This window comes from Numida meleagris, chromosome 5, assembly GCF_002078875.1.
Source record: "Numida meleagris isolate 19003 breed g44 Domestic line chromosome 5, NumMel1.0, whole genome shotgun sequence".
NCBI lineage: Eukaryota > Metazoa > Chordata > Aves > Galliformes > Numididae > Numida > Numida meleagris.
Window position 1 is genome coordinate 26199339 of NC_034413.1, and position 25101 is coordinate 26224439.

Consider the following 25101-nt stretch of genomic DNA (forward strand, 5'->3'; position numbering starts at 1 on the left):
GGGGGCACCCACGGGGCCGCCCCGTCACGCCGGGCGGGACGGGAGGAAAGGCGGCGGTTGCGGTCCGGGTCTGGGGTGTGGGAAGGGCGCGGGGCGAGCCGCCAGCGGAGCAGGAGCGCTCCTCGACGGGTCCCGCCGTTGCTGTGGCCCACGGGGGGCTCACGGAGGCGGCAGGGCAGCTCCTGGCTTTGCCGTAGCGTCAGTGGCCACAGCAGTGCACTCTGCACACTTGTATTCCCGGTAACACACATTTTCCTCTTAGGTGTAGATTCCTGATAACTTTAAGCAGGGATTCCCGATGACATTGAGAGCGAGGATCAATAGACAGAAGCTGAGTGTAGTGCCCCAGTGACTTTCTATGACGTACTACAGGCTGCCTCCTAGGTCGAATGCGCACAGAGAAACGGGAGCATTATCACCCAGGCTTAGAGCAGCCCTTCCTGCTATCTGCTAACAGAGAGATCAGAGCGCCTTTTGTTGTGGATTTGAGCTGCTGCTCTGAGCTGCGGGGGACGGCCACCGGCTCCCGAGGCTGCCGGGACGCACAGCCGTCCTGCTAAGCCGCTCACCCCAGCCTTCCCGCTAAGCCAGCTGTAAATAAAAACAGCTGGGATCAATTTTTTATTATTATTTTTTTCCTAATAACTTTGACAATGCACCTCACTACCATCCGAGTGAGCAACTTTGAAGTCATCTTGAATTTCTGCCGGATTTGCTCTTGTGTCAGTTTCCTTGTTCAGTGTTAGGCAAATACAGGATTGGGTGTGATGCTAAGCTGGGAGCTGTCAAACCAGAGACAAAGCCTCAGTTCATCCACATGACAAAAGACAGCACAGTTCACTCCACTAGTACCACATGCGTGGGCCTGTTGTTAGTACTATCGCTCACAATGAGCTAGTATGGACCAAGAGTCAGTGATATTTACCGCGGTTTGACCAAATAAAACATCAGGGGAGAAAGAACAAAAGTCCCAGAAAATAGCAGGATAGCAACAAGATTTTTCCTGTAGAGTGAAACAGGGTCCCTGAAGACAAAATGGCTGCTCTGCGTGTGAATGCTGCTGGGGAGCTGAGGCCAGCACATATGGGAGCAAACCCCTATCTTCAACGAGCTACAGGACATGTCCATTATATGAAGTGCTTTGAAGCAGTGTCACTAGCAGTAGAGTGCAGTGCAGTGCAGTGAGACCGGTGTAGCACACAGGAGGGAGCGGAGCAGCACACCGGGTTAATGTGGCCTTTTGGTGAGGGAAATGGTCTCTCGTCTGAGTTAAAATCCTGAGCAGATGACAGATCAACATGAGCTTGCCATGTGGCTCATTGCAGTGCCCCAGGGACATCTCAGCCTTACACAACCTACTCCCCAGCACACAGCCCCACTGGCAGCCAACGCAGGACAGGGAGAGGACGGCATCAGCACAGAGCCTCAGTGGCAATGTATAGGTTGGTGAAGATGTGCTGAGGCCACAGAACTGGAATAGCCAAGCCAGCTCCTCTGGAGAGGAATAACATGCAGCCCTCTCCGCCCGTCTCTAACCAAAACTCTTCATTTTGCTTTCCCACATTTCCGTATTTTTTTAATCCAAATTGTATTTAAAAGCTGCTGTAGAAATGAATCAAGTGCTCTGAATTTGTAGTCCTAAAGGTTTCAGAAAGGAAATATGACTTTATTTCCTACTTAGTCCACATATGTTTTCTATTTTGCATACTCACGGTGCAAAACAATTACAAAGGAACCCCCATGATGTGCCACCTCCTGTCCACACACACACAACTTCTCTGCATTAACGTACCATTGCAACTGAAGGACAGCTACTTGCTGTAGGCACTACTGTATCAAAAGGACGCGTCTCAGTATTCTTGTACAGAAAAGGAATAATAGGCATCTTTAAAGCTGAAAACCAGGATGAGCACAGTACCGCAGAGACATGTGGAAGTATTTGCTCTGTCAGAGACAAGTTCTGTGACTTGGGTCAGGTTGAAGCCATCTCCCTGGGTAAGTAGCTGCTATTTAAACAAACTGAGTGGAGCAGCTGAAAGGCAGTGTGTGTCACCATTCCTGGTCCTCCCACAGCCAGCCTGCCCACCCAGGCACGCTCCTGGGGTCCCCCAGCCCAGAAGCTGTGCCCCAAAGCACCCACACCCCGTGAGTTTCCAGCCTGCAACAGGGAAAGGCACATACCCACTAAGCTCCTTTCTGCAGCTTCCACATCCTTAGCACAGAGGTGACAGCACCTCACTGGTTCTGTGGAACTGCACAATGATTAATACATTTAAAGATCGTGGTGCTTTCATTTAAAATAGTAAAGGGGAACCATATAAGATCCATAGTTAACTGCAACCTTACAATCTGTGCTGGCTAAAGTACATTCACAGAAAAGTCTTCTCTCTCTTCCAGTTGACATGTAACAGCAATACAAAGTGTCCAGAACATGGCACAGTGCATTGCAAAGTAAATTAGAGTGACAAAATAAACCAAGCTGAGAAGGGACCATTTACGTGCATCAGATCATTCTGGATAAATAAATTTATAGTGCAATGGGATGAGCAGACCATCAGAGCAAACTCCATAGGGCTCAGGTCAGCCAGTTCTGAATGTTGTACTTCTCTTCAGTTTTGCATTCTGAAGCTTGTATATGCTTGCACAGGGAATACTTCCCATGTACATTTTCATTATAAATAATGAGTACTGACTGGACTTTAAATCTTTCGTTTCCAGAACTGAGGCGTGAGGCTCTGAGAGCCCCCAAGTGACTTCGATTTCTGTCCTCAACAAAAAAACATCAAAGGAAATGCAGGACTGCCTGTTCTAGAAAAAAACATGCAGAAGAAGGAGAAAGATTCACGCAGTAAAGATGAGACAGTAAGTGACTGTTTTTGGGAAAAGAAAAAAGAAAAAAAACCCGAAGATAGATTACTTTTAACAGCTGACAGTGAGATTGATGCTGTAAATTATAATAATTGTAAACCAAACTCTGTTCTAGAGCTGTTTCCTTTATTTCAGGGAGCACTGGTTATCCTGCAGCAGTTGACAACCAGGAACTAACAGTAGTGCTTCTCATGTCTGCATACACTATTCCTCCCTAAATCCTTTGAAGAAATCTAGTAAGCGAAATGTTGCTATACAACAGATGCACCACTACACAGTCAGAAAGGGCATTTATAATTATTAATTATAATTATTTCAGAACTATCAGACTACCATAACGCATTTGCAAGCTGGTTCAAAAGATGTCAGATGCGTATGCCTATCGTTAGTCATCTAAGCCTCTTAAGTTTAAAGCCTTTTTCCTGAGCAGAGTCATGAAATGTGCAATAACCTTACCCAGAAAGGAAGGGCCAACTTCAGGCATCAAAAAGAAATTTGGCATGTTTATTTCCTCTGACTGAGGAACAAGTGACAGAATAGCTGTCCTGACTACGCATAGCTTGGAACCAAAGAAATACCGTTCGTCTATTTCTGAGACCCAGGCTAAGCTGGATTTGCATCTCCATTAGTAACATATGACACTTTTTATGAGTATCTATAATCTTCAGTTTCTAGATAGGGAAAAAGTAGCTCAGCACTGATGTGTCTGTGGAGGTCACAAGGCAGAGCTGGGACTTGAGCTCAGAGGACACCCACTCCCCTCCCTGTGCTTCTTTGGAGCGTGTGGGCCACCCCTCTCCCTCCCTGCATGCACTGGCAAAGCAGTTCGCAGCTGGCCTTGCTCTGAGCAGCAGGTGGGACGAGGTGAGGCACAGACGTCTCTTCCAAATGAAATCATGCTGTAGTCCTGCAATCCCCTGAAAATCAATGTCTGCATCAAGTGTGAGTAAAAAAAGCTGGACTTCATTTTTTTTAAGGAGCCAGGCAAAAATGTAATAAGAGGAACAAACACCCCAAAAGTTTATGGCTTTGTAAAGCACCAACAAAAAAACCCTTTTGGACTTTCTGGGGAATACTTGGTATATCTCAAACACCTGTAGTCCCCTGCAAACAGCATAGCCTTACTTCACTCACAACGCAGGCCTACATTTCCCTCGAGACAGTTTTTGTGACAAGCTTATTTTAGACAAACTTGTTATTGCAAACTTGCTTACGACCTTGGGATGGCACATCTGCAAACCTGGCAGGCATAAAAGGATGCCTGAGAGGGGCCCTGGGCCATCAGCATTGGTGTTTGCCAGTTTGAGGCTACAATCTCCGGACAAGTGCGCTCACTCTCCCCAGCATCCCTTCTCCAGTGCCAGCAGGCCCTGTGCTGGAACTCAGCTCTTCAAAATGGAGTGGTGATCTCTTTTTTTTCTGTCTCCCCATCTCTCTCATTCTTTCTTTGTTTCTCTCCATCTTCTCTTTTTGTTCAGCTTCTCTTGTAAAGTTAAGTAATTGCAAGACTTATTTCAGTTTCTTAAGGCTGTATAGTTTAGTCGCACAGTTTAAGATAGATTTCAAGTGTTAAGAATGCCATCTTCTAAAGTCATATAGTTTAGCTGTGCAGCTAAGAGATTTATTCTGGGTTAGCTGTAGTTTATACTGACAACTGGGTGTGAGTTTCTGCATATAGTTTTACATTAATCTAACCAGGGCTATTCACAAATCTGGTCAGCCCTTCCCTCCCCTTGCAGGAGTGACATGTCAGGTCTATGCTAGTTACTAGCAGACAAGCACAGCTAAATGACATGGCAGTTAGCTTTTCAGCTGGGAGATACGCCTATCTCCTCGAGGAATGATGCTTAGAATGTCAGACCCTTTTGCAGTTTCCTGGCTTTCATAGATTACTTCATAGCTCAATTTTCCCACTGCCCCTGAATTCCTCTGGCTTTTAAATGACTAATTACACTTCACTTGGTTAATTCTACATTTAAAAAAAAAAAAGGAAGCTCAATGGCCTGGTTGGCATGAGCCTGTGTTCATCCCAGATACTATTGCTTTCCTTTCTTTTTATTGTTTTCTAATGTATTTGAAGATTTTCTAGTGTATTTCAGACTATATATTACATCACACCTATTTGCCTATTTGTCCTAGGATTTATAGAGAGTTTTTACTAAGGAATATTCTCCTTATTTTTTTTTTCCCCACTAGTCTCCTGGCCTATCCATTTGAAATTTTTTTGGCCAAAGGACTGCTAGAAAGACAGCAACACTTCAGTATTTGTACAACTGCATACTACGTCCTAAAATTCAGGTGCTTTATGACCTAGTGAAACTCCACTGAAGTCACACAATTACACTTGCAGTGATCAGCCATCTCAACTGCTACAATAGAATAAATGGATTCAAAAAGGGATGCAATATATTTATCACCAACAGAACTGTCCTAAGCTATGAAATGCAATGGCCCTAACCAAAGTCTCCAGCCTGTTCCAATCCACTGCTTGTGTGAGGTGCAAGAGCATATATATACCAATGCTAGACTTCGCCGGATTCCCCTCCATTTCCCAAATATGTGATACTGACTGCTGTTGGAGAGTGCTGGGCTAAACAGATGTCGGTTTCAGCCCACAGATTCAGCCATTCTCATACATACTGGTCTGGACTTGGCAGATCTCAATATCAGTGGCCAGTCCAAATCATACACTACTGCAAAACGCTGTTGTACCAGCGTAGCTGGGATGGTGCCATATTTTGGATTTGTAATTAACTGCTGATAACACACCATTGTTTTGGCTGTTGCTGAGCAATACTTGCACAGCATCAAAGCTTTCTCTTTTTCCCCACTTTTCCTCCTCAGCAAGTAGGCTGGGGTTGGGCAAGAAGCTGGGAGGGACACAGCCAGGACAGCTGACCCAAACTGACTAAAGGGAGTTTGCATTGCAATACATGCAATGTCATGCACAGCAGTTTGAAGGCTGATAGCTATTGCTTTGGAGACTGTATGGGAATCAGTCTGCTTGTGGGAGATAGTGAGTGATTGCCCGCATCTCTTTTTTCCCCTCTTTTCTCCACATACTAAATCATTCCTATTTTGACCCAAGAGTTTTCTCACTTTTGGTCTTCTTGTTACCTCCCTCTCCCACTTGAGGGAAGGGAGCAAGCAACTGTGCTTATCCACTGGTTGAGGCCAACCCACCACAACTGTGTACTTAGCATTCACTCTGCCTATCTAAACAACAACAAAACAGGACATCTTGGGAACAAGTAGAATTACTTACTAGTTTGATTTATTTCTTTTTTAATGATTAGGCAGTACCAAAACTTCCAGTCCCACCACTGCAACAGACCTTACAGATGTACCTACAGTGCATTAAACACTTGGTGCCAGAGGAGCAATTTAGAAAGACCAAGAGCATCGTAGAACAGTTTGGAGTTGCAGGAGGCCTCGGGGAATCCTTGCAGCTAATCCTCGAGGAAAGAAGGGAAAAGACGACAAACTGGGTAAGCAAATGCAGATTAGAGACATAATTGTTGCGTTGGAAGATGCTCATTTACAAACCATTTGTGATGTTCTGTATGTGATCACTGCTTTCTTTCAACAGGTCTCTGCAAAACAGGGATCTCATCTCATTCTATCAAAGGGAACGAATATTTCAGACATGTTAGGCAAGGGTTTGCAAACAATGACAAAATCCACACCATTATTACATTTTCAAGTCAACAGTTTGTTGAAATAACTGAGAATTAATGCATCTCAGGATTCATGTGACAGTGCTATCTGTAGGAAGCACTATATTACATCTTTTTTGGATCTTGCTAGCTTTTCTCTTCAATAACAAGATTCAGAGTTTTTTACTCATACAAAAGATGAATTCTGATAGGGCTATATAAAAAGTACCCTGTTTATGCATCTAGCCATAGCCCATTCCAGTCAAATTATTCCAGAATGCAATACTTTTGGGTAGGAATTACACTTTTAAGACTACTCTTCATTGTCACAGTGTACTATATGTAGTTACTCTGAAGTATTTTCTTTGTATAATGTATACACACATACTTGCATATAGCACACAGGCAACGCCAAGACCTCAGCCTTTAAGAATGTCTAGGTTTCTCCTTCGCAAGACAGGAAAATTAAATAGGCAGGAGATAAAAGAGATTCCATCATTCCATAAAGTCACAGTTCATCCTGCTCACATTCACCATGTAAGAATATAGCAAATGAACACTGAAAACAACATTTTTATTGAAGTCCTTCCATCCCAGCAAGGAAAAGAGACACTCAGTGGTTTCATGGCTTCAGGGACATCCTGCAGACTTGCTACTGTGTCAGCAGCAAACAGGGAAGTGTTGTTTTCCCTTAGCTCATCAGCTGTGTTACCCCTAGAAAACCTGTCAAATTGTTTCTGTAGTCAGAAGTAAAGGCTACACTGCTGGCAGTGCTTTTAGTTTAAAAGCAGTGCTTAATATCTGTTCTAGTTCTTTCCACAATCTGAAGGCTTCACTAAATGCCACCCAGTTTCATTTTCTTATTCGGATCATAGAACTTCATCGTTTTCACAGATAAATCAACCATTTCTTAAATGGCAATCCTGTTAACACCAAGGGAAAACTGGTCATTTAAACACCTACAGCACAAAACTTACAGAGGAAGGATGTATAAGTATTTTCTGAAACATCTCAACCTTAAATACTGCTTATTAAAATTAAATATCTGATTCTTAAGATAATCTAGAAACGTTTTCACTTGGAATTTAACTTGCCAGAGTACAGCTCTGGTCTGTTCTCCTGAAGGCTCCAGAGACTGTGGGGGAAGCATCTGTTCTAACAGCAATGAAATATCTCAGAGGAAAGCTTTTCCAACTGATGCATGCATCCATAATTATTTTTGCATAATTTCATTGTTATGTATAGTTACTGTGTGCAAAGTATGCCCACTAAACTCTGACAGACTGTTTCATCTTTTTTTTAGGAAATCCTCCATTTTCCAAACAATGATTCTTTAAACCCTTCTCAAACATAAAGGCATGCCGTGAACATACATCTGTGTTTTCAATAAAAATTGTTTCAAGTATGTGTCTGTCTGGATCAAGCATTAGTAATTTGCATTTATGTCAACGGACACAGAGGGAATCCCCCAGAGACCCTGTTCTCATGCCAGTACCTGCAGGGCTGAGCCATTAGGCTCACAAAATTCTTTTCTCAACTCTGTCCTGCATCAGGATGCTATCTGATAGCTAACAACAGAGCATCTTGGTATTATTGACAAACATTTTTAACATGGGGATGAAAGGTTCCACCAAGTAAAACTCTTTCTGCCTCTTAAATTTATCCCAATTGCTATTCAGGAGTTATAATGTTGTACTCAAAGATATTTTTCTTGTACAGAGAAGCAAACAACATACCTAAACCACCACAATAAGGGGCTCATTTCTTTTTAATGGAACACACTGTAAATTGCCATTGATTGAAAAATAGGATTATGGAATTGCGGCTGATTGCAGCTGAGCTGAGGTCACAGAGCCCAGGCTGAAAATGCTCAGTGGCTCCATTAATCAGAGCCTGTGCCTGACACTGGGGGCACCAAGCACCCTCGCCCTGACTGCCTCTCTACAGGTCACTGCCAGCTTTAAGACTGTGTGTCTCTTTCCCTCCCTCAGGTGTTTAACTACTGGCTGGATGACATGTACCTCAACAACCGGTTAGCTCTTCCAGTCAACTCCAGCCCAGCAATTATCTTTGCTCGTCAGAATTTCAAGGATGTAAATGACCAGCTAAGGTAATGCACTAAGGCTTTGCAGCTTTTGCTAAATGAAAGAGTATTTAAAATATACTGCTTTTGCAAAGAGACAATCAACTTTCATTAAAAAATAAGAGCTGTAACCACTAAATGATTTCCCAGTAGGATGAGGTTTACTCATACTGAGATCCAGAAATAAATGTGTCATTACTGTTACGTTTACTACCTACAAAAGAAAAAAAAAAAGAGGAAAAAAAAAACCATGGCATTTATCATCTTTTTAAAGAAATATTTGCGAAGTGTTTCATTGTATAATTCAAGTAAACCATTTCTTGACAGGAACAAGAAATACTAATTTCTGACACGTTTAAAGGAAAGCAATCTGCAACGTGCTATCACGCTGCCCACCTTGCAAACTGAAACTCTGGCATTAAGTTGTCTCTTCCAGGTGCCCAGAAGGGCACCAGAAACACAGGGGAGATAAGAACAAGAGTTCAGAAGTCATTCCTCCCCAGGAACATGGCTTCCCCTGAGCCCATCTTTCCCAGCTCCTGAGTTGACTTTTCTCCTTTGAACTGTTATGGGAAATTACAATCATTTTCAAAGGGAAAAGGGAGACAAGTAGCCCAGCACACAATATACTTCTCCAGGCACCCACAGAACAGGATTCCATTTTTCAGCTTTTGCCAAAAGATTTTCTCCTTTTAAATAGTAAACCAAGATCAAATCCATTTTCATATAGTGCAGTGTTCCTCTTTGCTTTTAGCACTCTCTAGCTGCTCATTACTGAAAGAATTAACTGCATGTGAATTTATGCTATTATAAAACAGCCAGCACCTTGAAGCCAATATGTTATTTTAACATTTTGCAGAGACAGCCAGTGTATCTCTTTACTTTACTTTAAACACAACTATAAATGCTTCCATTCATTACTGACCAAATTTACTGTGCACACAGCTTTCTAAAAACTTCTGCTTTGCATTTTCTAATGCACATGCTTTAATGAGGAAATATTTTTCTCAGAGCTGTCCATTCAGACACAGCACAAACGGCAGTGTCAGAAAATAATACACCTGTCTACAGCCTTGCAGAAAGAAATTCTCCTTAGGAAAGGAAGTACACTAATAAATTGGACAGCTTATGAGTATAGATATCAAAACCCACATTAAGGATTCTATTAGATATTCAGCCTCTGTTCCCTTTCTCTAAATAAATGTTTCCAGGCTTCCTATTCTGGTAATTTAACCATTTGAAGGGACCATCTCTAAGATTTCATATTTCTCTTGACGTTAATTCAGTTAGGTTTTGGCTGCAGGCGAGGGGCTTCTCTTGCCAAGCCAGAAGACTTTCTTCCTTATGCTGTGTCATCAATCATTCAGGCTCTCCTCTGTCCCTCAGAAACAGTCCAGTGTCACTGAATGACAAAAGACTGATGGCAATTCTATCTGTTACTTGCAGGTTTGCTGCCAATCTTATTTCGGGCGTGCAAGACTATAAGGCTCTACTAGACAAGTAAGTAGCTTGGAAGGAGAGCTGCTGTTTAAGTATCCACAGGGCTTCTGATTCAAGGGTGCTCTAACATCCCAAAGTCAGGCTGCATCGCACCTCACCAGATTTTGGAAGGGCTGGGGCTCTGGCATGGCTGCTTCAAGGATTCTTTATGTGCTTTCTACTTTATTACCGCTTGGGGAAGGATGCTTTTTGATGCTTGGCAGTCAATGCTTGTGCAGCGCAGCCCAAAGGACACAGACAACCTGCCTAACAGAACTACTGAGAGCACACCAGGAGGGCTGTGCTCCCAAGGAGTAGCAGCAGAGCAGTAATACAGCCTGCACACTCTCCCCAGTACCGACCACCTGCTAGAGTGCCATACCTGCTATGTACAGTGCCTTCCATTTAGAACATCAGCCCCCTGCACCACCCTCAAAATAAAAGAAATAATACACCAGGAAAAGGAGACCTCACTGCAGACTGTCTGCTTCAGTAGGTGACAAAAATAAAAAATTCCATATTCTATTGATACTTTCTGTGTACAAGAAGGAGGAAAATCCATTCTTTTTTAAGTCATGAGGTAGCTCACAACAGCAGAGAGAGCTTATGACAGCATGTTACGTTTTTCAACCTTCCATACTGTGTTCCAAGTTCACTGCATCCTGAAGAGCAGAAGTAGTAAAGAGCCAAGTACAGCAGGCACTGCACTGTAAGTGGAGAAGGAATCATTTTCCTGGCTGGAAATACAACAAGCCTACGTGATACTCTATAACCAATGTTTATTTGGATGAGGAAAGCAAAATCCGTATTTAAACAGTGTAGTTCCTATCTTCTATGAATTAGAAAAAAAGAAAAAGAAGTGGAAAGGATTGTTTGATTTCAGACTTCAAAAGTCTGACAACTACTCAGAAAGTATGGAAGAAGTATTTATTTAAGATGTGCTTTTGTCCAAGATATGCAATGGAACCGCATAGACCAGCGCCGATGCATGATGAGGTACTATTGCATGTTAATGTAGTTCATCACATCTTTATATAACAGCATCTGAGATAAGAAACCACTTTGCTCAACCAAAGAACGATTTACATTCTTATTATTTAGGTCATACTACTCAAAAGCCAAAGACTCCTGCGATCAGATTTGCTTCCCTTAGATCAATAAACATTTAAGTCAACAGTAGAGCATCCTCATGTTGTTAGTAATGGTTGCTCATCGGCCCTCCTGGATGATTATGAGGACACCATACTCATAACGCTTTTAGCTCCTTGCTGTTAAGGACTTACACCAGTGAGTCTACTGCTGGCTTCTCTTGGGTCATCCTACATGTAGAAGCACACAGTCTCAGACCCAGGTGCTTAGTTTTAACTGTGCAGATATTCAATGCAATTGCCAGGATAAAGTATTTCAAAGCAAGCCTAACTTGCTCCCATAAGGCAGTCATAAGTTCTTAGACATCTCCTAAATCAGTGTAAGATTTTTCAGTCTCATCAGTCAATGTTAATAATACCTTTCTTAACTGCCCCAAATACAGATTATCTAATCTAAATTTACCACACTAATTCACTATTTTTATCATAGATGCACTTTAAAACTCTTTAGCACTGGTGCTAAATAATGTGTTAAATTCAAGATTTCTGATTTATACAAAATGTGAGAGAAGAGGAACACTAACAAACCTATTTTTCTGATGAGAAACAAAAAAGTTAAGCAACTGTTCAAGGAAGTTAAGTGATATTGAGACTTTGGCAGCCAGGAACTAAAGCACATATCCCTGGTTTAGAACTGCAACAATTCTAAAAAGACTGTCAAACAAGATAAAATAGCATAAGATGTTACACTGCACTAGCTGCTTGCCCATAACCCTCCTCACGTGCTGCTTTGCTCCGGTCCCTCTCTGGCAGGCCTGAAGCTTTGTCTTCTTGCTGAGGGAAAACCTCTACATCACAAGATCTTCCTCCTGTGGTTTCTGCAGCCTCTCCTGAGTGGCAGCACTGTTATTTCTCGATGCAGTGTCAGTGGAATATTTTACAATCCATAACCATAACTGTGATAACACTTTTTTTTCTTGCCACTAAAGAAGCCTTTTAGGAAGTGTGGTTTCCACATACTTTCCATTAAAAAGGGAATGGCTTTTCAGCATTTATTTCCCCATAGATGTGAGTAATGATTAGCACATAAGTGAGGCTCTCTGGAAAACAGATGTGACCTCTGCATTGCCCCAGTCTTTTCTGTTTACCAGGAGTGGGTCTAGGGGCTGAAGAGACACCTTCTCTCGCATGCTCAGTGCAGGGCCACCGCCATTTGCACTGAATTTCATCAGTACTTTTTTTTTTTTTTAAAAAAAAAGGTGCTACATTTTTTCCAGCAGTTCTGTTGCTGCTGGCTTCCATCTGGGCAAGTTTCTGGGGTCCTTTCTTGGGAGGCTTCCATCGCAAAGCTGCCAGTGATCTGCTATTCTTTCCTATTTCTGCTAGATCATAATGCAGTTGCTTAATGAATATGCATGAGGCTGCCAGGAATGATGTATTTAACTTTGGTATGGGAATTCATCTATTTCCCTTATACTGTAATCTCGTTTTATTATTCAATTTGTGTTGTACCTGATCTAATTGTAACAGAACAAAGGACAGATTAGATTTCTTTTCCTTTCTGTCTCTCTCTCCCCCTCTCCCCTCTTTTTCTCTGGCTTTGTTTTCCTCCTTCTCTCTCTCCAGCCATGCTTTACCTGTTGATTTTGCTCGTGGACAGCTGTCTGGTCAACCTCTCTGTATGAAGCAATACTATGGACTCTTTTCTTCCTATCGTCTTCCAGGACATACCAAAGACACCCTTGTGGCCCAGAAAAGCTGTGTAATGCCAGAACCAGAGCACATCATTGTTGCTTGTAACAATCAGGTAAATGGGTGTTCTCTTTTAATACCTTTCTATATTTCTTACTTTCTTTAAATTCACTCAAGAAGAGCCTAATCTAGTCACTGTTCAGCAACACGATTAGTGTGCTATGTATGAGCTCTCTTCTTACCAAAGGCTCACTGTCAATATTTCCAAAAGATGCTTCTGCAGCATTTTTGTCCTTAGCCCACATTATGTTCCAAGCACAGCGATGCAGAAAAGAGGAACGTGGCAGAATTCATTTGCTTTCTCATTGAAAGAAAAATGTTTATTAAACAGAGAAGAAACCACAGAGGAAGAAAATCTTATTAGAATGCATTTGCTGGAAATACTTTTCTTTTGACAGTGAAGTTGTGGCGCACAATGCATGACATACATACCACCTTCCCATGTAGGGGGGACTAAGCTATGCCTGCAGAAGTTAGCACAGGTGCATGCAGAAATACTGAAGCATTACAGCAAGACTGCCCCAACCAGTAAATCCCCTCAAGCACCAGAGTATATTGCCAGGGTAGAGTACCATATAACAGCCAACATGTAGTGCTGGAGCACTACTTTGCCTGCAGGCCTCCTTTGACTAAGTCCCTTTTCCAGGCAGTCCTGTTCTTCACCTCAATAGGAAGTTATCTAGGTTATTTTTAAGCAAATAATATAATGCAAATTATTTACGTACTTTGTGGTTTTATCTCCTCAGGTACTTTTAAGTTCATTCAAATAGCAAATGTTTTCTTTGAGTCCAACACAATCATGCAATTCCCCTATAGCCACTGTTGTCAAAACCCAGTGGGGCTAAGCCCTAGTGTTTTTGTTCTCTGTGGTCCTCAGGCCTGGCTCTCCAGGCAGGACTTCAGCACCTCAAGAACACCCAGTGAAGGCAAAATGTTAGACCAGTAATGGTCCAACTCATCTGTAACTATTCTTCTGACTACTTGTTTTTGCAGTTTTTTGTTTTGGATGTTGTCATTAATTTCCGCCGTCTCAGTGAGGGAGATCTTTTCACTCAGTTACGAAAGATAGCCAAAATGGCAGAGAATGAAGAGGAAATGCTGCCTCCAATTGGCTTGCTGACGACTGACGGAAGAACAGAGTGGGCAGAGGCCAGGACGATCCTTATGAAAGGTTAGCAGCAGCAATCCCAGCTTTCTCTTCTTCATCTTCTTGCTCTTCCTCTTCACCATCATTGCCTTTCTTTGCTGGGAGTGAACCTTACAGCAAATATAAGACTGAATGTGCAGCCTCACTGCTGAATTTTTCTGGCAGGAGGAATCTCAATACTTGTAATCATTCAGATGGACATTACAAGGAAAGCAGCAGATCTGGTTTGACCTTGTGGCTGTGTACTTTTAAGTGTTATTCCATGTAAACAGCGCTTGTTTCATTCTCTGTTCTTCATCACATAAATTGCATTACATCTGATTTTGTGATTTGTCTCTTTCTTCATATCCATTATGTACCAATAGGAATGATGTACCCTCTTAGCTTTTGGCAACTACTAGATATATTTTATCTTTTCTAAGAAAGGCATGTAAAAGTTAAGTATCTATTGAATCTAGCTGTTACTCTCTCTAGTCAGTGGAGAAAGAAACTATCAAGACTGATTTACCCACATCTTAAGTAAATATCTAAGAGAGGTAACAACAGTCATTATCTGCAGCTAGTTACCTCTCTCTTCCAACAACAGGCAACATTTAGCTGTCTTGGATGCTGGTCTTCAAATGCCAGGCTTTGAAACAAGAAAATAAATGGTGACATCAGTCACTTCTATTGCTTTGCATATTATATATTTCACCTTGAAGCTAAGTGATGTAAATGCTGTATTTTTGCTGTTTTTGATGTCTTAGGTATTCATTTTTAGCATGAAAAATATTCACTCTTTATCGCCAATTTAGCAATGCTATTGGAAAGTCTTCCATTTCACCAATGCCTTGGAATGTATGAGAGCTGCCAATATTCTCAAAATGTTTGTTTTTTTTTTTTAAATCATCCCAAAAAGATCTTCCCTTTTCTTATTCAAAGTTTCCTGTTCTTACGACAGTATCTATAGAACTATATATACCTTATATACATTACAATTTAACAGTAGACACCAAATATAATAGGAATCCTTCTGTAAGGCTACAGAGTCTAGCAATAGTGAGAGGTTATTAAAATTCTCACTAATGAATGATACCAGAATGTGTAAACCAGAAGATTCTCTGGCTTTCCTGAAGTCCACATTAGAACCACAGATCTTATATCCCATAGTGCTCTTCTCATGCTGGATGTGAGTTTGTATCACAGTAGCTTATAGAAAGTTAACAGAGGAAATATATACATATATATACATTTATATATTTTTTTTCTTTTCTCCAGTAAAATAACAAGCTCCCTTGAGTAGTTTACAGTAGAGGACGCTCCCTACACACGTTAATGTTTGTGCTGATGAATTCTGGTGCGTGTGCACTCACAATTAAGAAAGTTCAGAAACACTGCTTTGTTCGACAGTTGACTCAGAGGCAGCTACTATATAATCTTTGTTAAAGTGATGAGGCTCATTCTGTGAATAGGAAAATTAGATATCCAGAGCTGCAAAGTTTGACATAATTCAGAGCTAGAATGCACTTGTGTCCAAGAATATCATTTCTTTGGATTGGCACTGCACATTATTCCTCCAAAATGTTTAGCAATAATTTGATTTTCTGAGATTCCCATTTTTCTTTTACGCCCATTAATTCTGCATAGCCAGTCTGTCTACCTTTTTAGCTGCTCTTGTTGTCAAACTTCCTGCTAGCAGAGCTCTCATGCTCAGGAGTTCCACTGCTCTGTCCGCCTGTTCAGCAAAAGTTTGCTCATTGTACTTCCCAAATAATAAGCAGAATTAAAAGGTCCAACAAATCTGAAAGAAATTTTCCGGAATGGCAGACATGGAGACCTCACTTCATCATCAAAGGGGAGCTGTGCAACAAGTAACTTACAAGGTTAGGCAAGGCTAGAAGAGGAACCTTCAAAAACATCAGCCCCCATTGGTGCACTACACCACACTCCTTGAAGAGCTGAAAAACATGCAGACATCATTCTGCTCCTGCCACTGTATGTACAGCTTCAGATTTGCAAGTGTTTTCCTGGCAGAGCCCAGCTCCTGATGACACCTGAAGGTGTTATCCAAGTAAAAGCCAGCCCCTCTATCTGCATGTGTTAGTGCATCTTCTGCCCTTAAAGATGATAGTCATAATTTTGAACAACCAGCATCAAAACTCAAAATTATCTCCTTTCTTTTCTTCTCCTGCTGGTTCAATATTTAAATGTTTTAATATTAGGATGCTGTGAATTACACGAAGGAAAAAAAGTGAAAATATGATTCAGAGTTCTCTTCTAAATGTTCTTTCTAACTAGCGAAAAATTCATCAAGGTCATAGCTTCTCTGAGATCACAAGTGCCTACACATCATCAGTAGTGTGAATTAATGTGGAACTGATGACAACATCTAATTTCTTTGCAAATCATTACATACCCTAAAATCCTAAATTGTAGGGATTCATTCATGGCAGAAATTAATTTCACGTATTTTTAAAGAACAGAGGATTTCTAGATAGTTGTGGTCTCACTAGAGATTGATCTGTATTCTAATTAATAGATACATAAGACTGAATACCTAAGCACTATTTTGTGTGCTTAAGAAGTAATCATCATTGAAGTTGTAACCACTGAATTCCACAGTGGTATTCCAATGAAACATCACCAACTTCAACAAACCCATAGTCAAAGCCTTAGAAAATGAAAGCATTTGGAAAAAAAAAAAAAAGAAGAAGAAAAAAGGAAAAATCCCTTGCTTTCTTTAGATCATAAACACTTTCCCTTCATCATCCATCTGCTCTTTTTTTGTTCTCATATCCATTTCTTGTTTCTAATTTCCACTCAGTGCACATGTTGAGCCCTGGTTAAAAGACAACAAGCATTTTCCTATCGGATGTATACCAAGGACACTCTTTCCATTTCACACCTACCATTTTCTCTCTTCTTACTGCTTTGCACTCACATCAAATAACTCATCCTTTGATTACAATGTACTTCTAGCAAGACAATAAAATTACTAGTTGTTATAAAAAATACCAGAATTGCAGTCAGTGAACTCAATTTTGTGAGTCAGTGAACTCAGTAAATCCAGTGCCAAAAAGTGTAGTGATTTTTCACCATTGTATTAATCCACGTTACTTCCTTAGTTACTTAGAGCTGAAAAGTTGTCTACACAGCCAGTAACTCTCTGAGGCAATTTAAGTGTACAGAAAGCAAAACAAAATGAGATTAAAAAATATTGTTATTTGATTCTCACTGTCTAAGCCTGTAATGTGATACCAGTTTCATCTTCAGGCTTTTTTCTCCTCATTTATATATACTATATGTATTATATTTATAATATTTTATATTTATATACATTTTTATAAAATATAATATATATATTTATATATGTGTAAGTATATATTATATATAAGTAAGAGTAAGGAAGATTCCTATATTTTAATGAAAACACCTGATCATTTCTTTTCAGGGTGCACCTTTAGATAAAAGAGTGAGTACCTTCACACTTGCAGCTAAATAATGCTTGCAATCCAACATCATATTAAGAAAAAATAAAAAAGGAAAAAGGAAAAAAAATCAACAGAACTAGTGAAACTCTTGCTTTGTTGTTTCTGGATTACTTGGCATTTACCAAAATATTCATTTCAGTGATGAAGCAAACCAACTTAGTTAAGCAGCAGAAAAAAACAAAACAGGTTCTGCAGTATCAAATATCACAGCACAGTGACATGAGATTTCACTAATCTAAGTTGGAATCCCATCTCAGAACACTCGTGTCAGCTCAGCTCCTCTAAACACTGTAATGCTTTGCTGTTACACGTGCAAGACTATTAACTGCCATTATTTCTTTCTTACCTGTGATGAAATGCTATAATCTTAGAATATCCTGAGCTGAAAGGGGCCCTTCAAGGATCATCAAATCCAACTCCTATTGCTCTTGCTACAATAACTAACAAATGGAGAGAAAAGCCTCTAGTGAAGCAGTGTGAGGTGGAAGGGGTTGCAACTGTTCTGTACTGGGCAAGGAAAGACAGGGTCGTTCAGGAAGGAAAAGACTTGAACAGTAGTTTGCAGATGTTGTAGAGGGGACATATACATGGGTCTGCATAGACTCATAAATAGAGGATAGGTCTTCTAAGCGAGAAAATTTCGAAGGAGTGGTACGTAAGTTGCTCTGAAAGTAAAGTCCCTTATTTATTTCCATAGAAACGATAACAAAGAGTACAATAACACTATTTGATGGAACAAATTCTCAGCCACAAAACACAATTTTCCAACATAGTCACCAGCATTAGCTATGTATTTTTGCCAGCAATGAACAAGAGCCAGCATGCTGTGCTCATAAAAAACTGTATGGCCATCCAGAACGTGACTTGTCTTTCATGTCACTGTCACCACTGCTGAAACACACCAGCCCACCACCTCACTCTGCTCACATTCACTGTTAAATCCCCATAACCATTCAGAAAGCATTGATCAGTGTCAATGAGTGCCATTTTTTTCCACATGGAGGAATTCAGTGCCACACCTTTGCTTCATACACGCTTCCGTGTCAGATGCGGTTCTGTCAGACTGCCCCCCTCTGCTGCCATCTGTCACATGGCAACAACATGTAACAGAATATCGGTGGGAAGGCTCAGTCTCTACTGCAATACCACCAACATCTGCCCCTGATGTCATGGATTAATAAAATAGGAGGCATTTCTTTTGGAAGAGCCCTCATTATAATCCCAGAAATTGTTGATTTACAAACACAGTGAGTACTTTAAATGCATTCAGACTGCAGAATTGACCCAATCTCCTAAGCAGAGGAAATGAATTCTTACAGTGATAGGGGCTGCTGTATTATGTGTACCATATCTGAATTCAACCTAGACCTTCTCATTTTTTTTTCTTTTTAAAATAAAAAAACCCAAAACCCCATCAAAGCCAAAGCTGATTGGCCGAGTCAGTTATGCGCATTAGAAAGAAGCAAAGAAAAGAAATGTGTTAGGTTCAGGTGTTACTTTGTTCCCTTCCAACCCAAGCCATTCTATGACTCTATGATCTTTGGATTCAGCTCTTTCTGAAATATTTATTTTGCATCCCAAGTCATCGTTCTTGAGTGCTTGTGCAGTTCATCATCTGCTCTACATGACAATTTTGTCTGTGTTTGATCAGTTCTCTGAACATTTTTTTTTTCTTCTGTGAAGACATCTTTCCACTACTTTTCTGTTTTTAGCAGATCTTAATTTTATTCACTCTGATACCTAGAATCAAGCTACCCTGAAGCCATATGTCAGAAAAAGGGCTTTTTATCTGTCAGTGAGGTGTGGGCAGCAGCCACATGCAATATCTACAAAGCCATCAGATAACAGAAAGCAAGACACTGATCAAACTGTGAGCAGTTTGTAAATCACTACCCAGATTTTCCTTGAAGTTCTTGTCCACAAATACCAGCAGTGAAGATATACAGAGTAACTTCCATTCATACAGATCTTTTCAGCCTTTGCATTCAGGTACTCAGAGCATCAATGGAATAAATACCACAATTACCTACAGCCCAGTGAGTGTCATATACTAAAAGAACTTAAAAGCCAAGAACAGAGCGACATGTATTATCCCTTATCAGTCTTCTGAATGTCTTTGAAGACAATTCACAGAGACATCAGTGTTCTATATGACGCAGGGAGACGTGGAACACCGGCATCAGGTGCAGAAAGCTCAGCCTACTTATGCGCCACATCAGTTACAATCTCCTGCTCAAGTGTTTCTAGGAGCTGGCAGGAACACCAGATACCTTCTGTAGATGAGGGAAGATAATGCTCCACGTGCTTGGCCAGGCTCCCATGCAGCCTGCAAGAAGCCAGGATGGCCACCTCTGTTGCTCAGGGTTCCTGGATGCCAATGCTCCCTTGCAAGAGCCACCAGACAGCAACAGATATCATCTTTCCATAACCTGTAAGAGCTCTCTTCTTCCTTCTGCTATCACTTGTCCTTCTCCTGTCATCTTCTACTTTTCTCACGTTTGTGCTCTTTTTCACTATACTAAATCTGAGAATGACTCTGGAGGATACCAAGCATGGGTTTTCTTCTAGCTCCTCACTAACCAACATTATTCATTTCTAAAGGTACGTTTTTTTCTTACTTTGAAACATGCTTTTCTTTTAGAGGATCAAACTACCTTTCATATTTGCAAAACCTAAAAATACATACATTTTGAAATTGCTCCGTATTTCAAATGCAAGATGTGTTTGAATACTTCCATTCTTTCAGCTACAATGATCTCCTGAATTGAGCACAAATTTGCAAAAAATTACCATCAACTTGAATTCACATCTTTAGTTAAAAACATTCTCTAACAATCTTTTTCTCCAAAATCTGGCAAAACCAGATGAAAACTGATCTTTTAAGACTGGAAAATATTTAAGTCAATGTTTAAAAGCTCTTTATCCTTTGATCTTGTGAACAGCCATCTAACAGCAATTAATGATGCTATCTGCTTTTGAATAAAACAAGTCTTTGTTATAGGTTCCACACTTGCGTCCTTTCAATTAAGAGCTGCATTACATCCTCAGAATTCGGTAAATCCTAGGCCTTAAATTCAGAAGCACAGCAAACCTTTATTTTCATAATATTTCTGAGTTAAAGAAACTGAAAAAAATAATGTGTACACACACCATAAACAAAAAGGAATACACCGATGATAGCATAAAAATAATCTTTGTAGTCTACCCATAGAAGCAAGAGAAATAAGAAAAAGAAACAGAGAAAGGTAGAAAAATCATAGTTTATTCAGAAGCACACAAGTGATAGAGGGGAAGTGAAAGATGGCAACGTGATTTGAACAGCACCATGTCCAAAAACTAAATCTCACAGCCTTATTGATGGATGTTTCTTTTTCCATGTGAGAATGGCAACATACGCAGCCCAGAGATTATTTACATTGCAACAATAAAAGATCAGTGATGGGAAACGGAAGAGGGTTTTAATGCAGCAACAGCATTCCCCACTGCTCCTTGTCCAGAGAAAAGCTTTAACATGAAAACAGCACAAAAACAGCATAGGTCCTACTGCTCCATAGCAGAACACTGCAGCAATAGCATGAGCTCTGAAATTCTCGATTTTCCACCTTTCCTGTCACTGTTATATACAAAATAAGTAACTTTCATTTGTTTACAGCAAATGAAAAATTCAGAAAATTAGAGGCAGAAAAAGAAAGTGGATATTATTGAATCACGTGAAAGAAACATGCAAAAGTCAACGCATGAATGAATACCTTGATGTAACATTTCCTCGCACTGAGGTTATTCTGCTGTTCAGAACTCTGCAGACACCAACTCATGGTAGAGTCAGGGTCAGATCTTAATGCTGTCCAAGGTAACCTGCACTACAGGTAAGAATACATGAACAATTTGCTCTTTTATCTCTAGACTCCACCAATCGCGACTCTCTTGACATGATTGAGCGATGTATATGCCTGGTGTGCCTGGACAGTCCAAGCGGGGTGGAACTCAACGACACAAACATGGCGTTGCAACTGTTACATGGAGGAGGCTACCATGAAAACGGTGCCAATCGTTGGTATGACAAACCTATGCAGGTAAATATCTTGCAGTGCTATGTTGTTGCACATGGCAAAGATCTTCAGTTGTCCTTGTGGCAGGGAACACTTTCAAGCACATAGGAAAGAATTGGAAGTGGTGTCAGTATCCACTAAGGCAGAGCTGGTGCAGAGAGCACAGGTGCTCCCTACAAGGCAGAGGAAGCAGAGTTAGTGTCTCAAACAACTTTTTATTTTCATTTACTATCAGAAAGTAGTGGAAAACAAATTTGCATTGTGCACAGGAGGGCTTCATCTCACCAGATGTATTCAGGCCAGTAGTAGTACAAAGGTGAAAAAAACTGTTAGGGAAAAAAATATCCCATTTCCTTTCATGTAAATGCAAATTAGGTAGGAAGCCACTCCCACAGTAAGACTTGCTCTTTCCCTCCACACCCTTCCCAGGCTTCGCAGCAAGGCATTAGAAAACATCCAGGTAACATCCATTTTGCATCGCACTCATACTTTGTGAAAACCTCATGGGGAAATGAAGGAGGCAGGATGGGCACATGTAATACAAACGTGCAGAGTGAGCTGAGCGAGAAAAGTCCAGCCAAAGACACTACAAAAGAAGAGGGGTGGGAGGAATCATGAAAAGGGGCAGGAAATGTGAGACAGTTGAGGTCTGGCCTGTGACACCTGCTGTTGTTTGAAATGCAAAAGTAACCAAATGCTTGGCTGTTAAGTGGAACTAGTTATACCAGTATGCAATAAAATCAAGGATGATGAGAGGGAAATGAAGAAAGCACCACAAAAAAAGGTAAAGAGGAAGGAGGATAGCAAAACAAGCTATGAGAAAGCTATCAAATAAGGACAGGCTTGCTCATTTGATATGACACTTTTGATAAAATGTGTCCCTAGGAGAATTCCCAGGTAAAAAGTTGTATTGCTCTCAAATGGAGGAGAACCTCAGGCTGTTGGGTAGGTGTTTTTTTGTTGTTTTGTTTTGGGTTTTTTTTTGTGACTGGGGTTTTCTTTACCATAAAGCAGATGCTAAATCCAATTTCCAGATTCCAAAGGTAATTTACTGAAGTTCACATTTTTATGAGACTCAGTTCAAGAGAGCAGCATGAAAGGGATCCAGCATAACATCATTCTCAGGACAAAAAAGTCTCCCACAATAAATCTGTAAAGTCTCCTGTTGATACATAAGTCAAGGAAGTACCTGATGTGAGCAATAAGAAAACCACAGGAGAATGACGGCATCTCTTTTTAGGCTGTCTAAAAACTTCACCTTTTAGGTTGCTGTGGGTAACTTACACCGAGCATGATTTATTCACTATATGTCTTGCAGTTTGTGGTAGGAAGAGATGGAGTCTGCGGCACTGTGTGTGAACATTCCCCTTTTGATGGCATCATACTGGTGCAGTGCACCGAACACCTGCTCAAGCACATGTGAGTCCCCTTTCAGTACAGCTGCTGTACCTGCTCCAGCCCTGGGAACTTTCTGACAGCTGCTATTTCCGTGGTTGCAAAGGGCCACTAAGTCCTGTTCACCTTTTGGAAGCTAGTCAGTTACCTGCTAAAAAAGCCACGTTTGACAAGCAGATTGTTACCATGACCTTAATGCCTTTTCTCTCACATACTAACAGGAAAGAAAGCTCCAAGAAATTACTCCGAGCCGATTCAGTAAGCGAGCTTCCTGCTCCACGGAGATTAAGATGGAAATGTTCCCCTGAAATTCAGGCACACTTGGCATCATCAGCAGAAAAACTCCAAAGGTAGCACAGATTCCTCACTTTTTTCAACAATGTCTGCAGGCTGGGAGATACCCAGCATGGTTTGTGCAACAATGGATTTTCTCTCCTTGCCCTTCCGCTCCTCCTCCTCCTCTTCCCAGAGGTACCTAGCACAGACACACCTAGCATCTCCTTGCAAGACAGCACCAGTATGGGCTGAGGCTAGTTCATGGTATTCAGGAATTCTACTACCATCGTTCTCCTCTCATGTAAATGTTAGGAAAGATAAACACCAAGGGAAGAAAAAAAAAAAAAAGAGTCCTATTTGCACAGGATGCAAACGGTGCAGGTCCTCTATTTATATGCATGCATTCTGTGGGTTTGACCTGACTAAAGCAGAGGCCAAGGCAATGGGAATATATACACGGGACAGTAGACTACAACTGATTTGAATAAGCAATTTGAATGCAATAATGTTATTTGTTTACATCCAACAAATATATGTGTTGCTCCTACAAAGGTTAATTCTTCCGATTGTGTTTCCAAACTGTAAAATATTTGCATGATCTGGGGGTTGGGGGAAAGGGCAAGGAGAGACTTTTTTCAGATTATTTAGATCACACAGCTGCATGCTGAAATGCAGTCTCTGTAGGGAATTAACCTAGAAGAACAGAGATGAACAAAAGGACTTGAGCACCACAGTTCACAATAAGGCTGCAGATTACAAGCCCAGCCTGGAACCTGTATGAATAACTGTGACTACTAGGAACAAGTTACCAAAGTCCAGGAGACTGCCTGCAGAGCAGGAGGCCTCTCAGCTCTGTGGCTACAGGCAGGAACTGTTCTCTGGGTTTTATCTACAGTCTGAAATGGAACAGGACAGTCTTGCATCTCCCCCTGTGGTAACTGCCTCTGCTTGATTTCCAGGATAGTAGAAAATCTGGACTTTATTGCCTACAAGTTTGTGAACTATGGAAAGGAGTTTATTAAGAAACAGAAGACCAGCCCAGATGCCTACATTCAAGTAGCACTCCAGCTGGCATTTTACAGGTAAGGTTAATTCAAACCATAGGAACAAGAGAACTCATAGTTGATTATACAGTGTCCACTATTTCCTCAACAGCCAAAAGAAAAAACAAATGCACCCTGCATGGAAATAAATGATCTTGTCTAACAATGGTAAAATAGAAACTACCACGCAGTTCTGAGATAGAGTTTTGCTTTCCTTCATTCCATTTCACGCTCCATACTCTGCTGTCCCATCCCTGTCTCCCCACCTCTCCATCAACCTCCCCACAGTTGTCCTGGGCTTGGCACAGAGAAAGAGGTGAGGAGATGTAGCAGGAATTTGCAGACAGAAGCAGCAATGGAACCTAAGTTCCTGGGGCAGAACCATTCCTTTCCCACTGTGGCTAACTTGGAAGGAACCATGGCAATATCTCATAGCTCATTGCACATGTCCTCACATGTATGCAAGGGGTTAAATGTCCACAGGGAAAAACACTACAACAGGATTTCAGAACAGAGTTCCTACACAAGGCAGTAACTACTACTTCTTCCTTCTCCAGAGGCATCCCAAGATTTGATAATATCCTCTAATTTCCATGGTATCATCAAAGTTAAAAGCTGCTTTCCACATTGTCAGAACAGCTAACGCTCGAGGCTAGAGACTGGTTGCATGGTTTCCCGCAGAACAGCCTATTACACAAATAATTATTTATCATGTCAAATTAAATCCTAGCCAGTCAAATTTACCTAGCCAAAATGAACAGATGCCTAACACATTTTGTGTATCCATAAACATTT

General features: G+C 41.0%; 1 protein-coding gene across 1 annotated transcript in view; it reads left to right on the plus strand.

Annotated features, from left to right (window-relative positions):
- CHAT (choline O-acetyltransferase) overlaps nt 2697-25101 on the plus strand; it is a 33118-nt gene continuing 10713 nt past the window's right edge. Inside the window, exons 1-10 of the mRNA XM_021400544.1 lie at nt 2697-2862; nt 6165-6356; nt 8516-8634; nt 10054-10107; nt 12801-12981; nt 13920-14097; nt 21447-21616; nt 22911-23011; nt 23209-23337; nt 24223-24345. Coding sequence (XP_021256219.1) covers nt 2821-2862; nt 6165-6356; nt 8516-8634; nt 10054-10107; nt 12801-12981; nt 13920-14097; nt 21447-21616; nt 22911-23011; nt 23209-23337; nt 24223-24345 — 1289 coding nt within the window. The 5' untranslated portion in view covers nt 2697-2820. The remainder of the gene's footprint in view (nt 2863-6164; nt 6357-8515; nt 8635-10053; nt 10108-12800; nt 12982-13919; nt 14098-21446; nt 21617-22910; nt 23012-23208; nt 23338-24222; nt 24346-25101) is intronic.